This window comes from Cydia amplana, chromosome 1 (assembly GCF_948474715.1).
Source record: "Cydia amplana chromosome 1, ilCydAmpl1.1, whole genome shotgun sequence".
NCBI classification, from domain to species: domain Eukaryota; kingdom Metazoa; phylum Arthropoda; class Insecta; order Lepidoptera; family Tortricidae; genus Cydia; species Cydia amplana.
This window is the reverse complement of record NC_086069.1, coordinates 3,216,457-3,242,100: the sequence shown is the minus strand read 5'-3', so window position 1 is coordinate 3,242,100 and position 25,644 is coordinate 3,216,457. Positions and strand designations below refer to the sequence as shown.

The 25,644-nt window shown below is 37.4% G+C and overlaps 1 protein-coding gene across 1 annotated transcript; it reads right to left on the bottom strand.

The window, feature by feature from the left end:
• Positions 1–276: 276 nt before the first annotated feature.
• On the bottom strand, positions 277–25,443 carry LOC134662182 (palmitoyltransferase ZDHHC15B-like). Its single transcript, XM_063518454.1, has 9 exons — positions 25,193–25,443; positions 24,983–25,104; positions 21,434–21,540; positions 17,421–17,658; positions 13,496–13,576; positions 11,040–11,181; positions 8,339–8,465; positions 5,842–5,952; positions 277–505 (listed from the first exon to the last, which is right to left on the bottom strand). Exons 1-9 carry the CDS (start codon positions 25,356–25,358, stop codon positions 364–366), a joined length of 1,236 nt encoding a protein of 411 aa, XP_063374524.1. The 5' UTR covers positions 25,359–25,443; the 3' UTR covers positions 277–363.
• Positions 25,444–25,644: the final 201 nt, after the last annotated feature.

Genomic DNA, 25,644 nt, shown 5'->3' with positions numbered 1-25,644 from the left:
CGAAGGAGCTCTCTCGCTCATCAAATGGCCGGGCACGTTCGCCCCAGGGGTCCCAGTGCTGGGCACTCAGCAGGGACTACGTATTTTCCCTCAATAAGTATCTTAACTTGTCAGAGTGTTACAAACTTTACAGTGCCGCCCAACTCTACCGTAAAACCGTTGTAAAGTAGACACTAGTAAAACCGTTGTATAGTTCGTCGAAGAAGCTCTCTCGCTCATCAGGGAGTACGTGTCAGAGATCACTCAGCAGGGACTAAGTACGTTTTTTCCCTCAATATGTATCCTAACTTGTCATAGTGTTACAAACTTTAGTGGCGCCCAACTCTAGTAAAACCGTGGTAAAGTGGACACCGCAGCTTACACTCATAGCTCGTCGAACGACGAACTCTCTCGCTCATCGAATGGCCGCGCTCGCTCTCCCCAGCGGTCCCAGCGCTCGGAGCTCAGCAGGGACTCCGTGTCTTCCTCGGGGATCGGCAGCGGGAACGCGATGCCATCGCCGAAGCTGGTGTTCCATGTGATATAAGATGTGTTAGTGTAAGGCCTCAGTGGACGCTCGGAGCGGAGCGTTCGGCGGGGCGTGCAGCGTGGCCTGGGGCTCACAAGTGATTTGAGCAGCGTGCATTAAGGCCGGTACTATACGTTTGCATATGTTTAACATGCACGCCGCAGGCCCCGCCCCGCTGCACGCCCAACTCGAGCGTCCACTCAAGCCTTATACTCACGGTTCGTTTATAGTAAATGGGGTTGGCAACTGTCAAAGGTTTGCATAGATGCCGCCATCATAGCTTGCCTTTTTCTATGAAATTTGGCTTAAAAGGCATCCAGGGCATTAAAAAAACAATTTGACACAATTCTAGGGATTGACAGAGCAAGCTATGATGGCGCTATCTGCTAAATACTTCGACTTGCCAACCCCGTTATACGGTACTTATCTTATTTGGTTACCTATATGGCGCTCAACCATATTTTTTTTAAATATATTTTTGGCTAAAGGCTGGATTGCGTAATAATTTTAAATTTATTGTAAAAGATGCATGTAGATATGGTAAGAAAGGCACCAAATAGGACAAATACCTACCTCGTAGCACAATCGGCCTCAAAAATCGCTGAACCTTTAATGTGTTGTAAATTTTGTCGCAATGCAAACATCAATCAAAATAAATTCATTTAAAAATTCACACAGCCGCCGTTTTGGGGCCGACGTGCGACGTGAGGGCCGAGTCGACGAATGACATATTGGCGATATTAATCTGACTGTCTTCTCTTCTACTATATTATTTACCAGAAAATAGTTACCTTCAGCATTTTTTGGGAAACGAATTATAATTATAAGATTCAAATGTTCTGTTTAACTATATTATATTATTGTTTATCTACTCAATAAAAAAATATGAATTACCTACTCATCTGTGTACAAACTTAGGTTGTATTTCGCTACATCTTTATAGTAAGCATGCTTACTTATGAACACTGTAATAAATTTTCATCCGTTATAAAAACTCATGGTGATAAAAAACTGGAAGAATAAATACGAATCATGTGTGTGTCATTCTTAATAGTCTTAAACACAACCCACTGAAACCAAGTTTTTAAGTAAATGGTAAACTCTTGTAACAGCATTTCTTAACAATACTTCTGTCAACGAATTTACAGTATTTCATGAGCTAGGGTGTGTAATTATTGTTAACACTTTTTAAGCGTTTAATTTAAGTAAAATAAGTAAGTTACGAATCTGTTATATTTCGTATAGTGACTATTCGTAATAAATAATATATTATGATGATCATGTTTGTGTCTAAATACCGTCCCCATGTCTGTCATGTCTAAAATGTGCCCATGTACGCGATCAAACAAAAATATACTACGTGATTTATATATTTTATTTGCAGTTCTACTAAATGTGTTGCTGTAGCTCAGCCTAGTTTCTAAATAAGATCAATGTGACGAAGACCGTCTGACAGATAAGACCGTCTACATGCTCTTTCGTCGCTTCTAGCTCTTTCGTTTATACACATACTTCACTAAAGGTAAGGTCGGTAGAGCAGAAGGTGCGAAGCTCCTCCTTTTTGTGTCTGAGTGACGTATACTAAGAGCTCATTTAGACGCGCGAACTCGTAAGTACCTATACTTTAGTTACATTGCGGATCATTGAGGTTACATCAATTCAGCCAACCGATCAAATGACGCAATGTAATGAAACTCGCATGCGAGTTCTCGCACCGTCTAAATGAGCCCTAATACGAGTGTTTTTGCCTTAACCTCTAGCAGCCTCTATACGTCAAACCTTGCCATGCAAAATGAAATTTCATTTCGTCAACACAAAGTTCAAATTAGAATGGAACAGGAGACCTTTTTATAGGTCTCTGCGGCTAGAGGTTATGACGGTTTTTCCAATCAACCATTTTATATGTCGGTCTTCTCCACATTGACGTAAAGCTTGTTTTGTTCTACTGCTAAAATAATTAGCATGCAAAAGGACACTGTATAATTGTATATATATTTAACATCAACTACATCAAAAAGAAGTGAATGACTTAAATTTTGACCAATTAAAATACGGGTATATATCGCCAATGAATGAAAAGCATGTTATAAATAAGAATTGATTTATTTAATATAGTAATAAAAATATTGCAGGATGGAAGTGGGTTAGATTATTAATATTAAATTGTCCTTATACTATGGCCGGGGCTCCGTCCCCCTTCGGGCAAAGTCTCCATCTCTCAGTCTCGTGTCCGTTCGCCACGCTAAAATATTAACAAAATGTCTCAACCCCGTTGTACCAATTATATTGACATTTAGAAGCATAAGCTGGTCCGTGAATGCTGCAGATAATTTTAGGACGCATTTAAAGGTCCGACCACACCGTTGCTTCAAAACGGTGAAGGCACGGAATCACAGTGACGCACCGTAAGCGTACCGTTTTTATCGCATGCCCTGCATCTGCATCCGTTCATTTTTTCTGTTAAGAGCCCGCACAGACAGACAGCGGTCTTTTTCGAATGTACGTGAGTCTTTACGTTAACGCACACAGCAGGCGGTCAGAACGCGGCGGTCAAAGCGGAGTTCTGACCGCCTGCTGTGTGCGTTATCCTAAAGACTCACCTACATCACAAGAACGCAGAACTCGGAACTCGGAACTCCAGACCGCTCTCTGTCTGCGCAGGCTCGTTCTTTTTAGAATTTTAGATCCATATGGTTTGGACTTATAGACAGGTCGTATTATGTATTTCGCCTTTATAATAATTTTAAGACCTGATTACAGAAGAAAAAGAATGTAAAATTTAGAAGAAAAAAGAATGTAAAATGATAATGAATCTTTAGACATATCCTATCTGCAGCAGTCAAAGACACTGAGTATAGACTGAGAGGAAGAGAAGAATTTAGAAGATTCCAAAGAAATACATTTAGATATACATCACACAGATAGTACGTGTATAATTAGTGATAAAACATTATTTTTAACATATTGTTATAACGTTAATCACCAAGGTAAGGCAACCTTTCCACTAAGGCGCAGACGAGCGGAGATTAGAGGAATCAACCAATATACAACCACTGCTATTGGTCAATTCGCTCGTCTCTACATCAGTGGAAAGGCCTAAGGCAGTCATTCAAAAAATATGGGTAAATAAGTTTAGTAGTAGTATAAAAGTATCCGTTTGCTTGCTAAATAAGTTTCTAAACTGCATAAAAGCATTGTACTACAACAAGCTGGTACGGGACTGGAGGCGCAGTGTTCATAGCGTTAGAGTAAATAAAACAAAAAACAAAATAAAAGACAAATTAATTTATTGTGCACAAAACATACAAATTCATAGGACTCTAACTTTATCAGTCTTGTGTGTTGTATATAGCTCAAAAATAATAAATGCATTATCAAGCAATTCGCATACATAACAATCATTATTGTAAAAATATGTTCGTATCATTTGTAAAATTTCAATTCAGGTATATCAGCACGAACCCCACGTAACTTGAGAACTATTATACGAAATTAAAGAATGTTATGTATCAGGTACATAATGTTCTAATAGAAATCCTATAGAATTTAGTCTAAGAAGAGAATTAGAGCATTAAGAGAGTACCCAGTAAAGAGCTAGAAATCGTCATATACCTAAATATTTATTAAGTAACATTGTCGACTAAAAATGTAACATAACTGCACCATTGCATACAACAATACGCACAATATAAAATGAATACGTACCTATAGAATAATGATAACAATTATCAATATACGTTTAAAAAACTTCACTAACCTTTACGGTTAAACCTTCATTCTAACTTTAATTTAAAAATTATTTTTAATTGGCTGTCAGGATTTTATATTTCTGACCTATAGCACCTACTCGTATAAAATACAACAAGATTTCCTATAAAATATTAAGTCTAAAATGGTGAGACTAACAATTTCCTGAACCATTAATACTAAACTATAAAAACAATGCACAGATTCAGACTTATGATAAATATGACTTCTAAAAGGCGAGTTTAAAAACATACACACGTAGTCAGTCATCTGTCAAATATAATGGCTTCCGGTTTAGGCAAGTACCTCATAAAGATGCTACTTTATGAGGCCAATACCTTTGTTACGAACGAGATAAATGAATAAATCGCAAGTCTCATTAACCTCCTAAGGCCCAGCCGCAGGTACATTAATACAATCCAAAATTTGCCCGTTAAATTGGAAGTCTACAGTGTAGGGAATAGAGTTGATTTTGCTTTGTTTGAAAATTTTACGAAACTAAACAACTCTATTCCGATTGGAAATAATTTATATTTCATATAGAACTTAATAAGTACTTACCTACAGGTAGGACCTTGAGCCTTATGAGATAAGGTTCCAAAGTTACATTATGAACCACGAAATCGTTACATCTAACAGACAACGAACTATCTAACCCCTGAACCCGGGGCAACCGGGGGAAATCCGAAAACATACCTAACAAGCGTCTTTATTCACGTAATATCGACACGATACAATCGGCCACAAGTAGGTACTGTATAAGTGCCTAACTTTCACTCATCACTGCTTTGATCAAAGCAGATGTAAAACCTTATTTGGCTAGCAGTAAATATATTTGTTTAATCCAAACATTATAAATCTTCGAGACTTATAACAATTTAAAACTTCATTCCAATACATTATTTTATTCAACACGGATTAAAACTAGGCAATTGACTTGTTATAAAATCAGTTAGTTACATTTACGACATTGAATTTAGGGTTAGGAAACCGGTTTATTTTTCTAACCGTTTTTACTCATTCACATGGAAACGAAAGGGATTTCGTTTCGTTTCCGTTTGCGGTTACCGGTTAAATAATTTTCTATTATTCGTTCGTCTTTTAATTATTGTGGAATGAAATTAATCGGTTAAATTGAGGATTACGAAGCAAGATAGAACCAGTAAGAAAACGAGTTTAACCGAGAGTCAGAGTTAAACCGGTATAAAATCGTTCCCCGATTACCATAAAATTTCGTTCCCTCCTCTTACCGATAAGGAGAACGATTTGTTTTAGTTCGCGTTCAATTAACCGGTTTTTGAATGAACGTGTAATAATATAATGGTTTTGGAACGATATTAACAAGTCAATACCGATTCCGAGCCCTGATTGAATCTGCCATATTTCGTGAATGTGACGCGTCTACTACGGTCCCCGGTCACCCTAACCCGAGCGTAACAGACAAGCTAAGTACCATCGTCCGCACAATTAACTGGATTTTATACCTTATTGCAAATACATTAAGGTCCGTTATGGGTCATTTAAGAGTGTTAGCATGTTCTCAAGGTATGTGCGAGTCGTCTGAGAAGTGTGGGGATTTGTCTGACCTTCTCAAGTCTGAGCGCGTGGTGCCCATGGAATCGTAGCTTTCCTGCGGCGTGGTGAACGTCTGCAGTTGGTGCTCCCGGCGCACGGGGAAATCGCACCCGTCACCCAGGCTGACAAAATGGGTAAGTTACGAATAGTTTGACGCCGGCGCGGTATGTGGATCGTCACATTTAGCATTATAGATTGAAATAAATAATGCCTGAGACTGTCTGAGACCTGCATGCTTAACAACCTAACTGCACTTCAATGCACTATAAGTGAAATATGAATCCAATCTAAATATCACAAGAGAGGATGACTAGTAAATATAAGTTTTAAAAAGAGATGAAAACCAATGCATGCACAATTCATGGAAAGAAGTTCGCCCCTAACCTAATTTTATCGATATTTTCCGATTGTTCTACCCTTAAATATAATATATATATAGAATTATAGCGACAATACAAAAATATATTATTATAGCATATTATTGTAGAAGCGAGCGTGAGAGCCGTGAAAACAACTTTTTTTATTATAGTTATATATTTATATACAAATAGCACATGTTAGCCCAATGTTATTATAAAAATAATGACCTGTAACATGAAAATGAAGTGATTTATGAAATATAACTTACCACTGAAATATTATGCATACCTAGTACTTACAGGTTAGGACTAAGGTTTTATAAAGTGATTTTAAGATATAGTGGGAAATGTGTGTTAAATTATTAAAATATAGTGAAGCTTAAATCGGAAAGCTGATTATAATAAAATAAACAACAATGCCAATAAATTAGTAGTAATGATAATGAAACGTGAATGTGCATTAATCCTATAACTAAAACACCCGGTTATTTCATTTCTAACTAGAAACCCGGTCGTGTTAGAAATGTCATTCACTTCTTTTTCCACACATTTGATCATGCACACAGCCACATGTCTAACCCAGTAACTAAGGAGCACACACGTTTGCAAGCTAATTTTTCTAGAACGTCAACCAAGATATTACGTCGCTAGGAGCTATTTCCATCATAAACTTAGGGATAATTGGAGTCTAACATTTGACACTAAATCCATAACCGTCTCGTTATTAAGATGACTGACGGACAACGCACGTTAAATGCCAGTTTTTATTTATCAAAAATAGAACTAACACTATCTAGTTTCATCATGAATTAGCTTTTCGAAAGTAAAGCTGTAGAATATATCTTGAAGATTTTAATACAATTTAGGATTCCTAATCTCGATAAAAGCAAAATGCAACATTACCATTTCGAAATATATATTCCTCTTAAAGCAGTTGCACAAATGTTTATTACCATGGTAATATTCCATGAGACACAGTTACGTCGTCAGTTACATCTGACACACATTCAAATTCTGTTGACAAGTAACATAGGAACAAAGCAATATTAAATTTTAATGAAAATTGTTTAAAAAAAACTGTGCTAAAGTTATTAACAAAATAAAAAAGTTAAATTAAAGTTACTAATGGCGTTGATTTTTAGGGTTCCGTAGCCAAATGGCAAAAAACGGAACCCTTATAGATTCGTCATGTCTGTCTGTCTGTCCGTCTGTCCGTCTGTCCGTCTGTCTGTCCGTCCGTATGTCACAGCCACTTTTCTCCGAAACTATAAGAACTATACTGTTGAAACTTGGTAAGTAGATGTATTCTGTAAACCGCATTAAGATTTTCACACAAAAATAGAAAAAAAATAATAAATTTTTGGGGTTCCCCATACTTCGAACTGAAACTCAAAAATTTTTTTTTCATCAAACCCATACGTGTGGGGTATCTATGGATAGGTCTTCAAAAATGATATTGAGGTTTCTAATATCATTTTTTTCTAAACTGAATAGTTTGCGCGAGAGACACTTCCAAAGTGGTAAAATGTGTGTCCCCCCCCCTGTAACTTCTAAAATAAGAGAATGATAAAACTAAAAAAAATATATGATGTACATTACCATGTAAACTTCCACCGAAAATTGGTTTGAACGAGATCTAGTAAGTAGTTTTTTTTTATACGTCATAAATCGCTTAAATACGGAACCCTTCATGGGCGAGTCCGACTCGCACTTGGCCGCTTTTTTTATTTGATGTGAAACACTTGAAGTATTTTTAAATAAAAGATTGGTGTTATCCAAAATGTTTAAGTCAAATCTAAATCTTCCTGAGGTACATTAATAGCAAATTCCAAAAGTTTTCTGAAATCTATTGACATGGAACACTTTAAAATAAAGGATAAGAAATTCAAATCTTCCTACCCTATAGGTCTGTTTTCTAACTGACTTTAATACAATAATAATGAACATTTGTGCAACCTTTCCCCCTCCTCCCCCCCCCCCCCCCCCCCTTCAATAACACCCTCAACCTTTAATAAAAAACAAACTTATACGCTGTTGTCACACTGATGCCGATCCACACACCGCTCCAGCGAGCGAGACAGCGTAATGCACGTTGTCCCACTCGCACACCGGAGCAGCGTGCGACCCACATCCAAAGTGACCGTCTTACCTGGTAAAAACGGGCACCAGCCACAGGCAAGGCTGGTTGCCGAACACCTCCTTGAAGTTGCCGTAAGCGCCTATGGAGAACCCATTTTTATCCACGCCGCCGCGGAACATGGGCGCTCGGAACGCCTCTGTAAATTTAACGTTTTATGCTGAGGATTCTTTATTTGATCAAAATTCAAGGAAATTGGTGAACCGACTTTTTCTTGTCACTCGTTGCCATGGTTACGTTCTCCTGGGTCACTCTTTAAAACCACATTTTTAGGCATTTAAATTCACCAAACACGTTTTTTTGTGATACTTATAAATCCTTTCCATTGAGGGTCGTCTACCAAGCGTGTCAGAAGAAGGTGGTGTACAATGTCTTCTTACAAACTATGCTACTATTGTCTCTTGGCTGACCGGACAGAATAACAACAAGAAATAGTTGTTCCACCCAAATATATTGTACAACTAAAAGCGATTAATTATAATCAACATTGCTATCTAATCGTTGAGTCACGAGTGACGTTTACAACTAAAGATAACCAAATTGTGGAGTATGAATGGAGATAAAAACTATATCATTAGATTACTTATCACTATCAAACAATAAAGCATGTATGAATGGGGTTGGCCGGTCGAAGTATTTAGCAGATGGCGCCATCATAGCTTGCCCTGTCAATCCCTATAGTTCGTTTTTTTAGCATTAGAAAGAACTTGAAAGAAGGTAAGCGATTTTGACATGTCTTTTAATTGAAAAACACTTTTTAAAAATCAATAACTATTACTTATGAAAGCAGAAGACTATAAAGATCGTATTAGATTCATAATTGTTACATATTTACCGTAACTTAATTTTAAAATGTGTTTTTCAATTCAAAGACACATCAAGATTGTTTACCTTATTTATTTCTAATGCGAAAAAAAAACGAACTATAGAATTATGTCAATTTTTTGTTTTTTTTTTATGCCCTGGATGCCAGCCCTTTAAGCCAAATCTCATAGAAAAAGGGGCAAGATATGATGGCGTCATCTATGCAAACCTTTGACAGTTGCCAACCCCATTGTAAATTTCATTATTATTCGTGTGTTGCCATGGTAACCCATACGGCTTGACAGTTCGTGGACTAATATTATTACTTATTAGTCTAATACCGTTCGATAAATGGGCCCCTGATATATATAGAAGCTCAAATTTGCCACTTGTATTTCTGAAAATTAAAGACATTGGCGAAACAAATGGCAATTATTATTGTAAACTACGTTAGGAGTGGCTTTTACACAACAAAGTTTTTCTTCTTCTTTTGATCTCGTGTATGAAATTCAAAGATATGTAAGTGATCTATATTGGTACCAACTGTACTAGTGTAGGCGTTTTATCGATAATTTCTCGTGGAAATAATTGTTTTTATTGAATGAGAACTACTTTACGATACCTAACTTAAACTACATACAATGTACAGTCAGCAGCAGAAGTTGCTAAGCGGGTGAGGTGTTCAAAATTACCTTGACGCGCTCTTATTCTTTTAACAATAAAGTCGCGTCAACATCATTTTGAACACCACGCCCGCTTAGCAACTATTGCTGCTGACTGTACCTACTATATACTGTTAGAAGTGGCTGCATTTACCATGGACCAATCTCTTAAATATATTCCCAACAATCTGACTAGTGGGGCTACCGAACCGGCGGTACAATATGAGCACGTCTGCAAACAAATGTGAACCTTAATGATAATGCAATAGAGATCGAAACGGTGCGGTTCGACCAGGTAAAGTACAGTCACTTCTAGGGACTTGGACCACAGTCCCTAGAAGCGACTGTAGTCCAAGGATTGTAATAAAGGGTTTAGTCACAGAATAAATAATAGTACTACCGTACCTACAGAAATGACACTTCCTACAAAACTGAAGTTTGACAGCGATTCAGGGACGAATCATGTTGCCCCTTTTTAATGTATGGCACTATCCTTTTCGGCTATTTAGGGTTGTCAAGTTCGCGGTATTGCCAAAGTCTGGTGTAGGTACCAGGGATCGGATACCGGTATTTATTGTATGGGAACGAAAACGGTATTTTTTCGTTCTTTGCTAATTATTTCATTGCTAATTGGGCAATCTAATAATACCAAGTCGTTACCTAAACACACAACTGAGTCCTACATTTCGAGTATAAAATAATTCGAAAAATATGGTTATTTCGAAGTTTTTACAAAAAACCGGTTCCGATCCCTGGTAGTACACAATATAGTACTGGCCCGCGTTCGCCACGACGCTGAGGTAGGTACGTACCTAAGGTCGTCCTATTGGTGGCGACGAGATAGCAGTGGTACCCGAACAGCGAGCCCAGCGATATCCCGAACATGAGCGCCACGAAGAACGCGAACACAATATGGTACCGGCCCGCGTTCGCCACGATGCTGAGGTAGGTACGTACCTAGAGTCGTCCTATTGGTGGCGACGAGATAGCAGTGGTACCCGAACAGCGAGCCCAGCGATATCCCGAACATGAGCGCCACGAAGAAGGCGAACACAATATGGTACCGGCCCGCGTTCGCCACGATGCTGAGGTAGGTACGTACCTAGAGTCGTCCTATTGGTGGCGACGAGATAGCAGTGGTACCCGAACAGCGAGCCCAGCGATATCCCGAACATGAGCGCCACGAAGAAGGCGAACACAATATGGTACCGGCCCGCGTTCGCCACGATGCTGAGGTAGGTACGTACCTAGAGTCGTCCTATTGGTGGCGACGAGATAGCAGTGGTACCCGAACAGCGAGCCCAGCGATATCCCGAACATGAGCGCCACGAAGAAGGCGAACACAATATGGTACCGGCCCGCGTTCGCCACGTTGCCGAAGTCACCTCCCTAGAATTACAAATAACATATTTTTTTGTATAGCAGTTAAGTGGTACAGACATAGACTAGGAATCCTCTAGACGGAGTTTAGAGCAATTATTTCATGAAACCGATGCTGCCAAAAATACTGGGGTGCGGGGGAGGAGGTGAGCTAATCCCGTGCCGTGATTGGTCCCTTCAAAGACGGACCAATCACGGCACGGGATTCTGACACTTGACTCGAAGATGGAGTAAAACTACCGTATATTTGATGCAGAGGGGGTAGCGTTACTATGCTCAGTCTAGAGGATGTCTTGTCTGTGGGTTTGTTATTTAACTTTGTTTGGTATTTGGATGGTTTTACGTGCTTTCTTTGATCATGATACCAGACAATCAAAAGATTAAGTAGTAATCGAGGTTTATACAATCGTGTTCCAATTTTCTTAAAGAAAAGCATTAACACATTTCCACAGTCAATAAATGGACAAGTGGGCAACCCCCTGTTTAGAAGCATTAACTACTTATAATGTAATTTAATATTTACATAGCGCAATTTATTTGGAGACACCATTCTGGCTAAAAAGAACTAACCATAAGAATGTGATAAGAATGATGGGGAAAAGGCGTATTTCGAAGAGTGTACAAAAAAAGCCTAAAGCTTGTGGTGAATTAACAGTGAAGGAAACTACAATATATTCCACACTGCATGAATCCTGGACACAGTTAATTAACCATTCGTAGAACTTATTTCAACGGCATAAAGTCTACCAAAAATGCTGTTAGAACATTCACACAAACATTCCCACTATGATACAGTATAATAACTATAGTATACCGTGTATGAAGTATTCAAACAATGTGGAACAAAAAACAAATGATTAATGGTGATGAAAGTTCAAACGCGTGCGGGTACCGCGAGTCTACTGATAAGGTTTTATCAGATACAGTGCAGGCTGGTCAATATGTGACTCACTACGCTATACGAATAAAATGATCCTAGTACTATGGGGTATGTATGGGGTTTGGGCACCTATCAGAATAGAATAAAAACACTTTATTGACAAACTGTGTACAGAAGATGACATTTATACAAGAACATTGAATCACCTCTTCGTGTAAAGTTCCCAGCTAGACGACAATGAAGTGTCAATTGAAGTGGGCGACATGAAAGTAGAATATTTGATAGTTAACTTCTTGTATGTGATAAAGATCCTGATCGAATTCTTAGTCGTCTTTCTGCATTTTTGTCGAGAACTATTTTTTTCTGCTCTTTGTACAGCACAACCGAGGTTTGAACCCACGATTTTTCACCGAAACACACATATGAAAGGTTAAAGACAAATACAAACATGAAAGCAGAAAATCTTTTGTGGAGAAGTCTTGTAAAAATTAAAATGAGGAAAAAGCATAACGACTGGGAATATATTGTTAGACCTTCTTTATTTCTAATTGATACTAAAATACTTAGTTGAATGAAATTCTCTCGGAGGAAGTACAGTCAGCAGCAGAAGTTGCAAAGCGGGCGAGGTGTTAAAAATGATCTTGACTGACACGCTCTTATTCTTTTAACAATAAAGTCGCGTCAAGGTAATTTTGAACACCTGGCCCGTTTAGCAGCTTCTGCTGCTGACTGTACACATATTTTACGTAGGTATTCAATTAAAATAAGACACTAAATTCTACAGGTATTCTGATAGGTACCCCAAGCAACTAATTCTTTCGTCTTCTAAATACTGTTGTTATTTTAAAAAAAATCGTATTATAAACATATTTTGCCAAATCAATACAAATCAGAAATGCGTTGGTCGGTAGTCACCCGGCCACCCGAGTCATGGCGGTAGATATGGGTCGAATTTTCTCGAAACTATAAAATCTCCGCCCTTTTCATAAAATAATTTGATTTGTTGGGTGGATCAACTATTTCTTGTTATTATTCTTTCCGGTCAGCCAAGAGACAATAGTAGCATAGTTTGTTAGAATACATTGTACACCACCTTCTTCTGACACGCTTGGTAGACGACCCTCTATGGAAAGGGTTTAAAGTATCACAAAAAAGCGTGTTTGGTGAATTAAAATGCCTAGAAATAAGGTTTTAAAGAGTGGCTCAGGAGAGCGTAACCATGGCAACGAGTGACAAGAAAAAGTTGATTCATCCTGTTTCATTCTATCGTTCGTTTATTCAGTTATATTTCCAAAGATTAAATGCGAATCTATTATTAATTTATTATTCAACAAACGTTTATTCGGGTATTTAGAGAACGGAAGTTTAACATCTAGTTTCCTGCGCTAGTGAATTAATGATATACAAGCCTATATGAATAAAGGGAAACCAAGGTTAAATTACTAGAATATCCGTGCATGTTTTAGTGAATGTGCCTTTCGCTATCAACTGCGCGCAGTGGGCATGCTGGTATTTCTTATACATCTGGAAATCCACACAACCTGTTGAATGAACTAATGAGCAACACTCAACTCCTCATAAAATAAATACCTAGTTGAAATTTTCTGAGGTGATTTTTTCGGCTCATTACAGTCAACAGCAATAGTTGCTAATCGGGCGAGGTGTTCAAAGTGATCTTGACGCGACTTTATTGTTAAAAGAATAAGAGCGCGTCAAGGTAATTTTGAACACCTCGCCCGCTTAACGACTTCTGCTGCTGACTGTATATACGATACTTAATCTGTTAAGAGGAAAGTATAGCACGTGATCGCTCATACAAAAAGAGAAAACGTTTTTCCACTTCTAAATATTTTCCATTCTCCACAATTTTTTAGATGTTATTGACACAATGAAAAACTAGGTTCATATGTATTCCTTTTTTCAAAATTTGCATTTTTTTAAAAGCGAAACCTATAAACCTAGAATATATTATGCTGAAGCAATCGACATCAAAATCAAAGTGATATATGTTAAAATTTAGTTAGTGAAAAACGTTCTACGGTTTAGATTCATTTGTTTTAAGTCACTCGCGTGACATGTTCCGCTCTCCGAAACATGTCGCGCGAGTGACTTAAAACAAGTGAGTCTAAAACGTAAAATTATTCAATGTTAGTATGTCTCACAACAGTTTAAATTCTAAAAACGTTCTCTCCCGAAATGAAAATTGTTTGAAAAAAGGACCTTTTGTCAGTAGCTATACTTCCCTCTTAAAGAAAATACATTGTTTCTGCTACCTACCGAATCCCTGACGAGTGAAAAGGACGAGTCTGATTAAAAAACAAATTTACGGTTCTACGGTGTACGGTTCAAATTCGTGTAGCAGCTCATTCGGAGATAACACGTTTGGGTAATGTTAGAAGATCGATATACCTTTTCAAAATCACCTCAAAAACTTCAACTACCTATAGTCGACCTTATGCCTTTTCAATAAGAGTTACAAATGGTCAGTTAACATGCATGATGGGCATGTTAAACTAGTTCACGTATATAATTTTCCATAATCACTTGCGTTATCTCAGTTGGATAAAGTGACTAGACGCTTATCACACTAGCATAGTGGCATCAGTGTGATAACCGCCTTAGATTCTAAAGTCTAAGTACCTAAGCCTTTATCCATGGATCCGTGTTATAAATAATTCATTATTATAACACGGATCCATGGATAAAAGACAATAAAATAAATCATAGGGTTGTTACGTTCCTATCCACTAAATTGCACCTAAATCACCAATCACAAAAAAACAGATCCGTTGTCAAAACACTAAATTACGCCTATAATTTGCGAACATAATGACCTCTGTCCTGTGTCAATAAAATAAGCGTCAAACACATATACATGGTGCGACATAAAATAGTAGATATTAAATAAAATGGAAACTAAAAATATTCCATACTAAATTGTTGCCATGTTTAAGCATTTTACGTCAAAAAAGTGACAGTTACGAATGAAGTGGCGCCCTCAATATTTTTATACAATTTCTTAATATTGTTCTATACTCGTACTACTTTTAACCCTTAAATGCATGGTGTACGATGCAGCGTACACAAGAAACATCTAATTTTATACATAATTGGAAAAACCTATATATGTCTGTTTATATATTATTTCAATAGTAAAACTAAACCGTTTTCCGATTTTTTTATATAAATTTATGCAATATTTTAATTTATAAAAATTACATTCGTTTTAAGACGAAATGCCAGAAAATTTGAAAATATCCAGAATTTGATGATTTTTAGTGTGTGATTATGGATGTTTTTTTTGGGGTTTGTAATTATTTTATATTTAAAAACTCTATCATAGGTGTATCACAAATAGTGTACCTTTCTGATGACAGTAGGATTTATCATATATCTCTTACTGAAAATTATATATTTACATAAATATGATTTAGCCTATGCAACTTCTAACAATGATTTCGTAGTGAAAATCGATGTTATAATTTTTTTACCATTTTTCCCATAATCAGCAAACAATTACGTAACACATATATTAATTTCGGGCAAAAAGAAAAAATCATGCATTTAAGGGTTAAAGACGTAGCAATGAATCATGCATTTGTACTTGCACGCGGTGTATGAGTAAATAGGGCAATGTTTCAACCGCATTATACGGCCACGACCCCCACGCAAGGATAAACGTAAACAACAACGTAGCGAAACAACTACAATCTCATACAGCTGACACTTTATAAGGGCCACTTGCACCACCCCACTAACCCGGAGTTAAGCGATTAAACCGTTAACCCAGTGTCAAATTGTACTGGTAACCATGGTAACTCCAGGTTTAACCGGCTAACCCCGGGTTAGGGAAATGGTGCAAGTGGCGCTAAGTCATTCTCGTGGAAAAGCAATCACTATGGCTATAGTATGGGCACTTGCCGTTGTGTTAATGAAATAAGCGTCAAATCCCTTTGCCTCATTTCATAACGTTAATAATACTCATTAATATCATGTTCTATGGTTCATTTCCCCCATGAACCTGTAACAGTGTCTAGATAGAAAAAACCGGCCAAGTGCGAGTCGGACTCGCGCACGGAGGGTTCCGCACCATCAACAAAAAATAGAGCAACACAAGCAAAAACACGGTCACCCATCCAAGTACTGACCCCGCCCGATGTTGCTTAACTTCGGTCAAAAATCACGTTTGTTGTATGGGAGCCCCACTTAAATCTTTATTTTATTCTGCTTTTAGTATTTGTTGTTATAGCGGCAACAGAAATACATCATCTGTGAAAATTTCAACTGTCTAGCTATCACGGTTCGTGAGATACAGCCTGGTGACAGACGGACGGACGGACGGACGGACAGCGGAGTCCGTTTTTACCCTTTGGGTACGGAACCCTATAAAAGAAGAAAAAATATAATTCCAATGTGTTTGGGTTTTTCATAATTATTCCAAATTTCAAATCTATAGCTTCAGTAGTTCTCGAGGTATTTAGCAATGTACCGGACAGACGGACGGACAGAGTCGCACCATAAGGGTTCCTTTTGTACCTTTTTGATACGGAACCCTAAAAACTAGTAACTCAAGAAACATCAGTGACGATATACACAAAAAAGTTTAAAGCCCGATAACGAAAGTAAACAGATACAGAACTCATACAGGCTTAAGAAACATTGTTAAAAATGTAAACTTATCAATATTACAGCAAAATATCCAAACTGATAAAGAAAAAAACATAAACAAAAGAATCATTGACCTCTAAAACAATGGGATTTAATCGTGTGGTTGCTATAACGGCCTGGCCACGACATTGCGCGACTGGCTTCAGCTAAGGCGAAAACCATAGGTGGGAACGAAAAGTCAGATCGCTGTGTCTCGCTCCAACCTATGGTTGTCGCCTTAGCCTAAGCCAGTCGCGCAATGTCGTGGCCAGCGCGTAAGGGTTTTCGGGCGTCCGCTAGCTAGCGCGGTTGCACGGAGCGGGTGAGCGTGTTAAGACTGCGTAGAGCAAAATCAGCGAAAAAGGCAGTCACCGTTCACATTTCTTAATAAAAACATATATAATCAATGTAATTATTATCTCAAAGTGTTCCCAGGGGCAGTGGTGGTCTATCTTGAGCAAGCAGCGGCCGCAGAGGCTGCTGTGTGGCAAAACCTTTGTAAAGAAAGTTACTGACCTTCCAAAACCTAATGAAATAAGGCAAGCACGTAGACATGACGAAGGTGCAATACACCAGCGCATAACCCAAGAAAAGCATGAACAACTTGTAATTGTGGAAGCACACGCAGTTGTTGACCCAGGAGCAGTGGTGGTCTATCTTGAGCACGCAGCGGCCGCAGAAACTTCTGTGTCGCAAAACCTTTGTAAAGAAAGTTACTGACCTTCCAAAACCTAATGAAATAAGGCAGGCACGTAGACATGACGAAGGTGCAATACACCAGCGCATAGCCCAAGAAAAGCATGAAGAACTTGTAATTGTGGAAGCACACGCAGTTGTTGACCCAGGGGCAGTGGTGGTCCATCTTGAGGACACAGCGACCGCAGAGGCTGCAGTGGTGCGCTCTGTCGGGCTTGACTAGGACGCAGCGGTTGCAGTAACGCACTGAGCCCGACATTGTTCTGAAAAATAAAGTTTAGGTAAATAAGGATCTGTCTCATATTATTTATCAACACATTCAGTGCCAAAAACCCGACTGGTATCGGGTACTTTATGATTTCGTTCCCAGGCCGGACGACCCGATAGTCGGGATCGTGGCACTACAGCTTTATATGACGAACTTTTTGTGGCCTGGCGCGGATGTCTTGTTTGGCTGGGTAGCAATGAATGTGTTAAATGCGATAGCCATCATTGAGGCTCTCAGCGTCTGCGTTAAGGATAAGATACCGTGAAGTATAGTTTAATTTAGTTTATCTTTTCATTTAGTTATAGACTTACTTTGATACTTTCCAATTTCCAATTTTTCTACCTACATACTTCCGTACCATGCCTATTTTATTAGAACATACTTCAACAAAGCAGGTTCTAATAAAATAAATCTGAATTTGTGCTCAGTTTTATACAACTGATAATAGAGTCCAGATAAAACGACTGCGTGCAAAGTGTGTATTTCATGTGTGTGTGATCGTTAATTTTTAATGTAATGGCAATGACATAGCGACCTAGCCCGTACTTCACAAGAATTATATAAGCACACGGACACGTAATGCATTAATTATTGTGCCGAGAATAATAACACATTCTTGAAAGCCACGTAATAAACAATACAACACAACAGACAGACAGACGCTACCGGCAAATGTAGGAATTTAAATACGATAGTCCATACCAGCGGTCGGCTACCCGCGGCCCTGTCACCCTGTCACTTGCGGCCCGCGAGCCTCCCTGTCTATTTTGTATGTAATATTGACAAACGACAATGTCTAGTCTAGTCATCAATATTAACAAAGTGCGGCCCGCGTCAACTTCGTTACCTACTATGTGGCCCTTGGCTGCTAAAAGGTTGCCGACCGCTGGTCTATACCTACCTCCTCCGATTCTATTAGATCACTAATGGGACTTCATTGTGGTACCACTTTTTTAAGAGCGTTTTTCGAGACTAAAGTAACGGTTTTAGGTATAAACCCTTCCGTATGTCGGCCTGAACATCTACAACTTTGTCCAGTGATGCAAATATTTGAAATTTCGATGTAGTTTTACCCAGAACGATTACATTATATTAGTACATGTTCAGTACAATACGAGTACCATTTACCAAGTTGGTATATCGTAGGTTATCGGTTGAGCACTGATAAAGTCATAAAGGGCAGCATGGCAACAATAATTAACTTAATCATAGCGTAAACAAACACAAACACGCACGCAAACTAAGGCGGTGTTCACATTGGATGGGGTCCGGAGTACGAACGGGACATCGGTATACACATCCATAGCGCACAGATCTACCATGATGCTAACGTACGAGGGGCGTTCAAAATATTCTCGGTATTGATATCTTACGACCTCTTCTAAAATTTCTTTCGTTACTGGCCGCTAAGGTTTATTCATTGACATTAAAAAAAAGTATAATTCGAACCGAGATGGTCTTTTGTTTTTCTGCAATTGCTGAACAAACATGAACATCATGTGCGAATTGACAATGTTAACTAAATTAGAACATCGATGCGTGATAAAATTCTTGACAAAACAGGGTAAAAATCAAAAAACCATAAAAGAGGAAATGGATTGTGTTTACCGTGAGTCTGCTCCTTCTTTATCTACCATTCAAAAGTGGTCAAGCGAGTTTAAACGCGGAAGGGAGAGTATTGAAGATGACCCTAGACCTGGCCGGCCTGTAGTAGCTACTTCACAAGAAAATATTGATAAAGTGGAAAAACTTATATTGGAAGATGGTCGAGTGAAGGTAAAATCTATAGCACAAGTAACCAATCTCTCTATTGGTACCGTACATGATATTATACATGACCATCTTAATATGTCAAAAGTAAGTGCAAGATGGGTTCCGCGAATGCTGACTCGGCTTCAAAAAGACATGCGTGTAGCTTGTTGTTCCGATTTTATTGACCTGTGCGGTGAAAATCCTGATGAGGTGCTGCAAAGAATAGTTACTGGAGATGAAACCTGGGTTCATCATTATGACCCAGAGAGTAAACAAGAGTCCATGCAGTGGCACATTAAGGGTTCAGCTCATCCCAAGAAGTTCAAGGTCATCCCTTCAGCTGGCAAGGTCATGGCCACGATATTTTGGGATTGTGAAGGAGTATTACTAATCGATTATAAAGAAAAAGGTGTAAATATCACAGGACAGTCCTACGCTAACATTCTACGTCAATTAAAGGATGTAATTAAAGAAAAGAGGCGAGGAAAGTTAACCAAAGGTATTCTGCTTCTGCATGACAACGCCCCCGTCCATACTGCTCATATTGCCAAGGCAGCTATTGTTGAATGTGGGTTTAAAACTGTTACTCACCCACCGTATAGTCCGGACTTAGCCCTCAGCGACTTATTTTTGCTCCCCAATCTTAAAAAGGATCTGCGTGGAAATAAATTTTCTGACGATGAAGCATTGAAGGCGGCAGTGGAGGAGCATTTTTACACGAAAGATAAAAAATATTTTTACGAGGGATTAAAAAAAATAATTGATCGATCTTTTAAGTGTATGAACATAGGGGGGGAGTATATTGAAAAATAAAAATATCAAACTTTTCGTACTTGTTTGTTTTCATTCTCATACCGAGAATATTTTGAACACCCCTCGTATATCTATACTAGCGACCCGCCCAAAATTATACACAAACCTTCCTCAATAATCATTCTATCGATAGGTGAAAACCGCATGAAAATCCGTTTAGTAGTTTTTGAGTTTATCGCGAACATACAAAGACACAAACAGACAGACGCGGCGGGGACTTTGTTTTACAAAGTGTAGTGATATATTTGACAGGCAACCGTATACATACATTGTAGATTTGTGGGATAGCGGTAGCTCAGTGTGATGACTGCATAAGTGTCATAGTTGCGATGTATGTCATGTATGTATACATATTTGTTCACGAACAAATGTTCATATATCTCCAACGTATCGACCGATTTAGTTACGGTTCTCTACTTATTAATATTATTTTCTCAATTTTAGCTACAACTCACAGGTATCCAACAAACCTCGTCAACACAGGGATGTTTTCTCCAAATCTGTTTAAAATGTGTTTTCTAGTTAGTGACTTTTTTCGGCAACAATTTCTTAATGCAAGCCGGAGTCTAGAATTGAGAAAATAATCGAGCTGAAGTTTCATGGAACTACTAGTATTTAAGTTATTTATGTACTAACATTTGAGTATTATGTCTGTCGTTTTTTAGACTTAAATCATTAAACAATGTGCCAATACACCAAAGCAATGTTTGTAGTAAATATATCATATGGTATAGATATTTGAAAGAAATTGTTTGATTTGCATCCCAATTGTTGCCTTATACATACCTGGTAATATTCCAATCATTGCATAATTATGTCATTATACTGTTGTACTAAATAGAAAACAGTTTTCCGAGTCAAAATTATGCAATATTCCGCATAGACACACAAAATAATGATTGCTACACAGGCATGGCATTATGAAGAATTTACAAAGATCATGAGGTCACCACACATAGAAACAATTTCACTTGTAAAATTCTACGATTTGACCAGCACACCAGTTTATTTGGAAAAAAAATTACATGAGTATTGGTCTTAATTATGGGTACAACTGAAATAAGCTCCTTTGTCCAGACCGCTTATGTGTGAGGACCTCAATTGTCGTAAGTGCTCCAACTATTAGTTTAAGTGGTCTGTGGCTAGACCTTATCTCATAGAACTAAGAGTTGAAAATGATCAATCAACTCTATCAAAAATAGTACCTTGTCACTATAGGGAGATCCTTGGCAAAGTTGTCCAGGATTTGTCTCTGCGCTTCTTCTGAATCAGCGCTGAGTAATCGCTCTATTTCTTCCTCTGGTAACTTAAACTGTAAATATTCATAGTAATTAATCCTATTAAAGGCCTGTGCACACCGGGTGCGTGTGCGTAGACGTGGACGTGCACGTAATATACAGATCCTTATGTGAGACGACACACCGCTTGCGTGACATGTGCGTGCGCGGCTCCAACATTTTAGCGCACGTGCACCTCTACGCACACGCAGCCGGTGTGGCCTGGCCTTAAATAATGAGGTCAAGAATTATAATTTGTTTCGTTATAGAAGTTTTTTCGTTTCTAAAGAATGCGGCAGTGATCATGAGGTTCTAAGTAAGGCACAGTATGTCGTAAAATGTTAAAGTAAGCCATTTGAAATTATGAATCAATCAATCAATCAATCAATATTTTTATTTGTTAAACATAGGTACATAGGTGTTACAATTAATTACTTAGTATCACTATGTCTTACCAGCATTAGGTATACAAATTTAATTGCTTGGGAAGTTTAACAATGAACTGCATGCATAAATCTTACCTTATTCTAAACATTAAATAATTATTGCATTAAATTAAATTAAATTATATTATTGTCTCTTTTATATTCGTCAATGGAGTAATACGCTTTGTTTGATAAAAATGCAAACAGACGTCTCTTAAAGAGTATTATGTTGTCTTCATTTAAAATGCTATTTGGTAAAATATTAAAAATCCTTGATGCCATTCCAAAAACACTTTTTGATAATAATGCCGTGTTGAATGAGATGGTATTGCTAATCTTCCCTTGTTGACGTACACTATTAAAGCTTTGGAACAGATTTTTATTTTGCTTAACATAACATGCAATTTCATATATATATAGGCAAGGAAGAGTCAGTACACGTAGTCCAATGAAATGTTCTTTACAAGAGTCAGTTGGCGGAATACCACATACGGCGCGAATACATTTTTTCTGACTTTTGAAAATCATCTCCCGATCAGTACAATTGCCCCAAAACATAATTCCGTAACGTAATGTTGAGGTTACATAGGCATGATATGATGTGAGAACCGCTGATTGGTTTACCAACTTGTGCAAGTTATACAAAGCAAAAGAATATTTATTAAGTTTATTACATATTATTTCTGCTTGGTTCTCCCATGTCAACTTATTATCTAATCTTGATCCTAAAAAAATTGTCGCATTTGTTTCTTCTATTATATGGTCATTATAAACTACAGTCAAATTATCTATTTTGGTAGTCCGTTGTTTAAAGTTCATTATTTTAGTTTTGTCAAGGTTTATTTTTAAATTATTTTCATCAAGCCATGCAATTACAGTATGTAATGTCCTATTTATGTCTGATTCATAAGTGCTTATATCTATATTTGCGTTTTTTGCCGAGAAAATTATCGTACTATCGTCCGCAAAGAGGACCATAGGGAATTCGGTCGCTCTAGGTAGGTCGTTAATATATATTAAAAATAGCAGAGGCCCCAGGATGCTTCCTTGTGGTACCCCATACTTTATTTCTCTGATGTCTGACGAATATGTAACTTCAGTTTTAGACTTGACGCATAATTGACTGACTTGCGTTATTTGTTTACGACTGTCTAGATATGATTTTATTAGGTCATGCACATTTCCGCGTACTCCATATTGATATAGTTTGCCTAGTAAGATATTGTGATCAACAAAGTCAAAAGCCTTTGACATGTCCATGTAGAGAGCACTGACGGGAATCCTTTTATCTACATTTAACATAACTGGTTTTAGCATGTCATAAATAGCCATGTTTATTGATCGATTCTTCCGGAAACCTTTTTGTTCATTTGCAAGCAGGTTTTTTGTTTCAAAATATTGATAGAGCCTGTTATGTATTACCTTTTCAATAATTTTTGAGAAATTGGAGAGCAATGCTATTGGACGGTAGTTTTTAGGGTTCTCTTTGTCTCCTTTCTTATAAATTGGTTTCACGATAGCTATTTTTAAGATATCTGGATAAACACCGGTCTCTATGCAAAGATTTACAATATAACTGAGTGGCTTAATGATAACACTACAGGATTTTTTTATGATTCTCGTTGATATGTCATCATATCCCGTACTGTTTGTATTTTTTAAAGAGTTTATAATCACAAGTATTTCATTTAAATTCGTCGGTCTTACAAAAACAGAATTAGGCGTGTTTTTGATTAGATTGCGATGTCGATTTTTATCATTATTATTATTGGTTTGACTACACTTAATGTCAGTATGGATACTTTCAATAAGATAGTTGTTAAATTTCAAAAAAATGAAGCGGCATATAGAGCTTAAAAACCCTATAAATATGGGAAACCCTGATATTCAGTATTTCTCTTGTTTTTATCCTTCTCACAAGAAACAATAGATGTTGTGTAGCCATAACATTAAGAATATTAGACAGATGTTTTCGTTGCTGTTTTTCTATTTAGTCAGGTGACAAGCAAAACTCACTAATTACTAAAAAATATTTAAGCAAAAATCAACCTTCTTTTCATACTAATATGGTTCACTATGGCTATGAACTTGTGGTGGTACTTAGTGAGTTTTGCTTGTCACCTGACGATTTCTTGTTGTTCATTCCAATTTCTATTAGATTTATGGGTTATTCCAAAAATAGACTCCAACTATGATTATGATATGATGGTATGATTGATTTGAGAGGATTATGGGCGATTTTTTACATTACCTTAATTACACTAATTTATGCTAATAATATGGAATAGGGTTTAGTTTGTGATGTGAAAGTTTCAGCTTTATTGAATTATGTGACCGTAACCTTGAATAGCAACAGTAAGTGGCCCAATTGACCACTTTATATGTCAATGGGAATAATGGGATAAATTGAGTGACTCATACCCGGCAATTTAATAGATTAGTTTATTTATAATTCAACTACCACTCTTTTTTATTATAGATGTGAGTCAATTCTTAGATATTGTATTTTTAAAAAGAGTAAAAAGTGTTGTAAAAAGAGGAAAATTCTGATATGAGAAGTATTTGTTTCGACTTTAGATTATTTATAAAAATATCTGAAATATTTACACTATTTACAGGCTTTTATTGGCACAGTGGTAAATGATAAAAATTAAAAACAAATTACAAAGTTAACAAATTTAATTATATTGACAGACACCTGCAGAAGTAAACAAGCATGTCTAGTGTTCAAAAAGACCTACACAACTTTGTTATTTAGAGAGTTAGATACTGTTGCTGACTGATCAACAAATTTAACCCAGCCATATAAGGGGAGTCCTTGCCTAAATTAGAAGAGAAACTTTGTTTGACTTCAATGCTTTGTTTTTTATTAAACTAGATAGACATAGAAAGCTAAAAACAAGGTTTTGGTAAAATAAGAAGATAATAAGAACATTAGCATATTTCATAACAAACAGGAAAGTCTATTGTTTAAGTTGATTAATGATCATTATGCTAAAAATGAGGTCATTACCACAACATGAAGTAATTAATAGGAAATAATAGTACTAACCTTTTCTGGTATGGGCTTAATTTGAGCAAAAATTGTGCGGTAATATGACCAGGCGAACATGAACAGTAGGATGTGGTAGAAAATAAGGTAAAGCACTTGCTGCACCGTACTCTCAATTGTAACTGAAATAAAAATGACCCCCAAAATTACACAGCCAGGAACACAAAAACACACTGAATCAACTAATTAATTATTAATTTGACTACTAACAAATGCACAACTGAATAACGTAGGCATAATAGGACCAAGTTATGATAGACACAATCAAGAGCACAGGGATCCATTTAAACGCTCGCCAGCACACGTTATTACACACTCTGCAACACATACAGTAGCCCGAGGGCGACGATCTGTTATTTTGTACAGACGAAGCCATTATTCGTGTTTTTCGATGGAATTGAGATCATCCATGTTCGACTCATGAATTCCTATTTCTAAAATAAAATGACACATGAAGTTTGAGGTTGCCAGTTCTGTAAGAAAAAATCCCCGATGACAAGTTGTCAAGTCTCAGGTAACATACAGCGAGGTCAGCGAGGGTTATTGATGATAGGGAATATTACGCGAAACTGCGTAGGGGGCACCATTACCACAATCCATCACAATCTGAAGGTCTACTGCAAAACAAGAAAATCCATTATGCCTATTACTAGCAGAATACG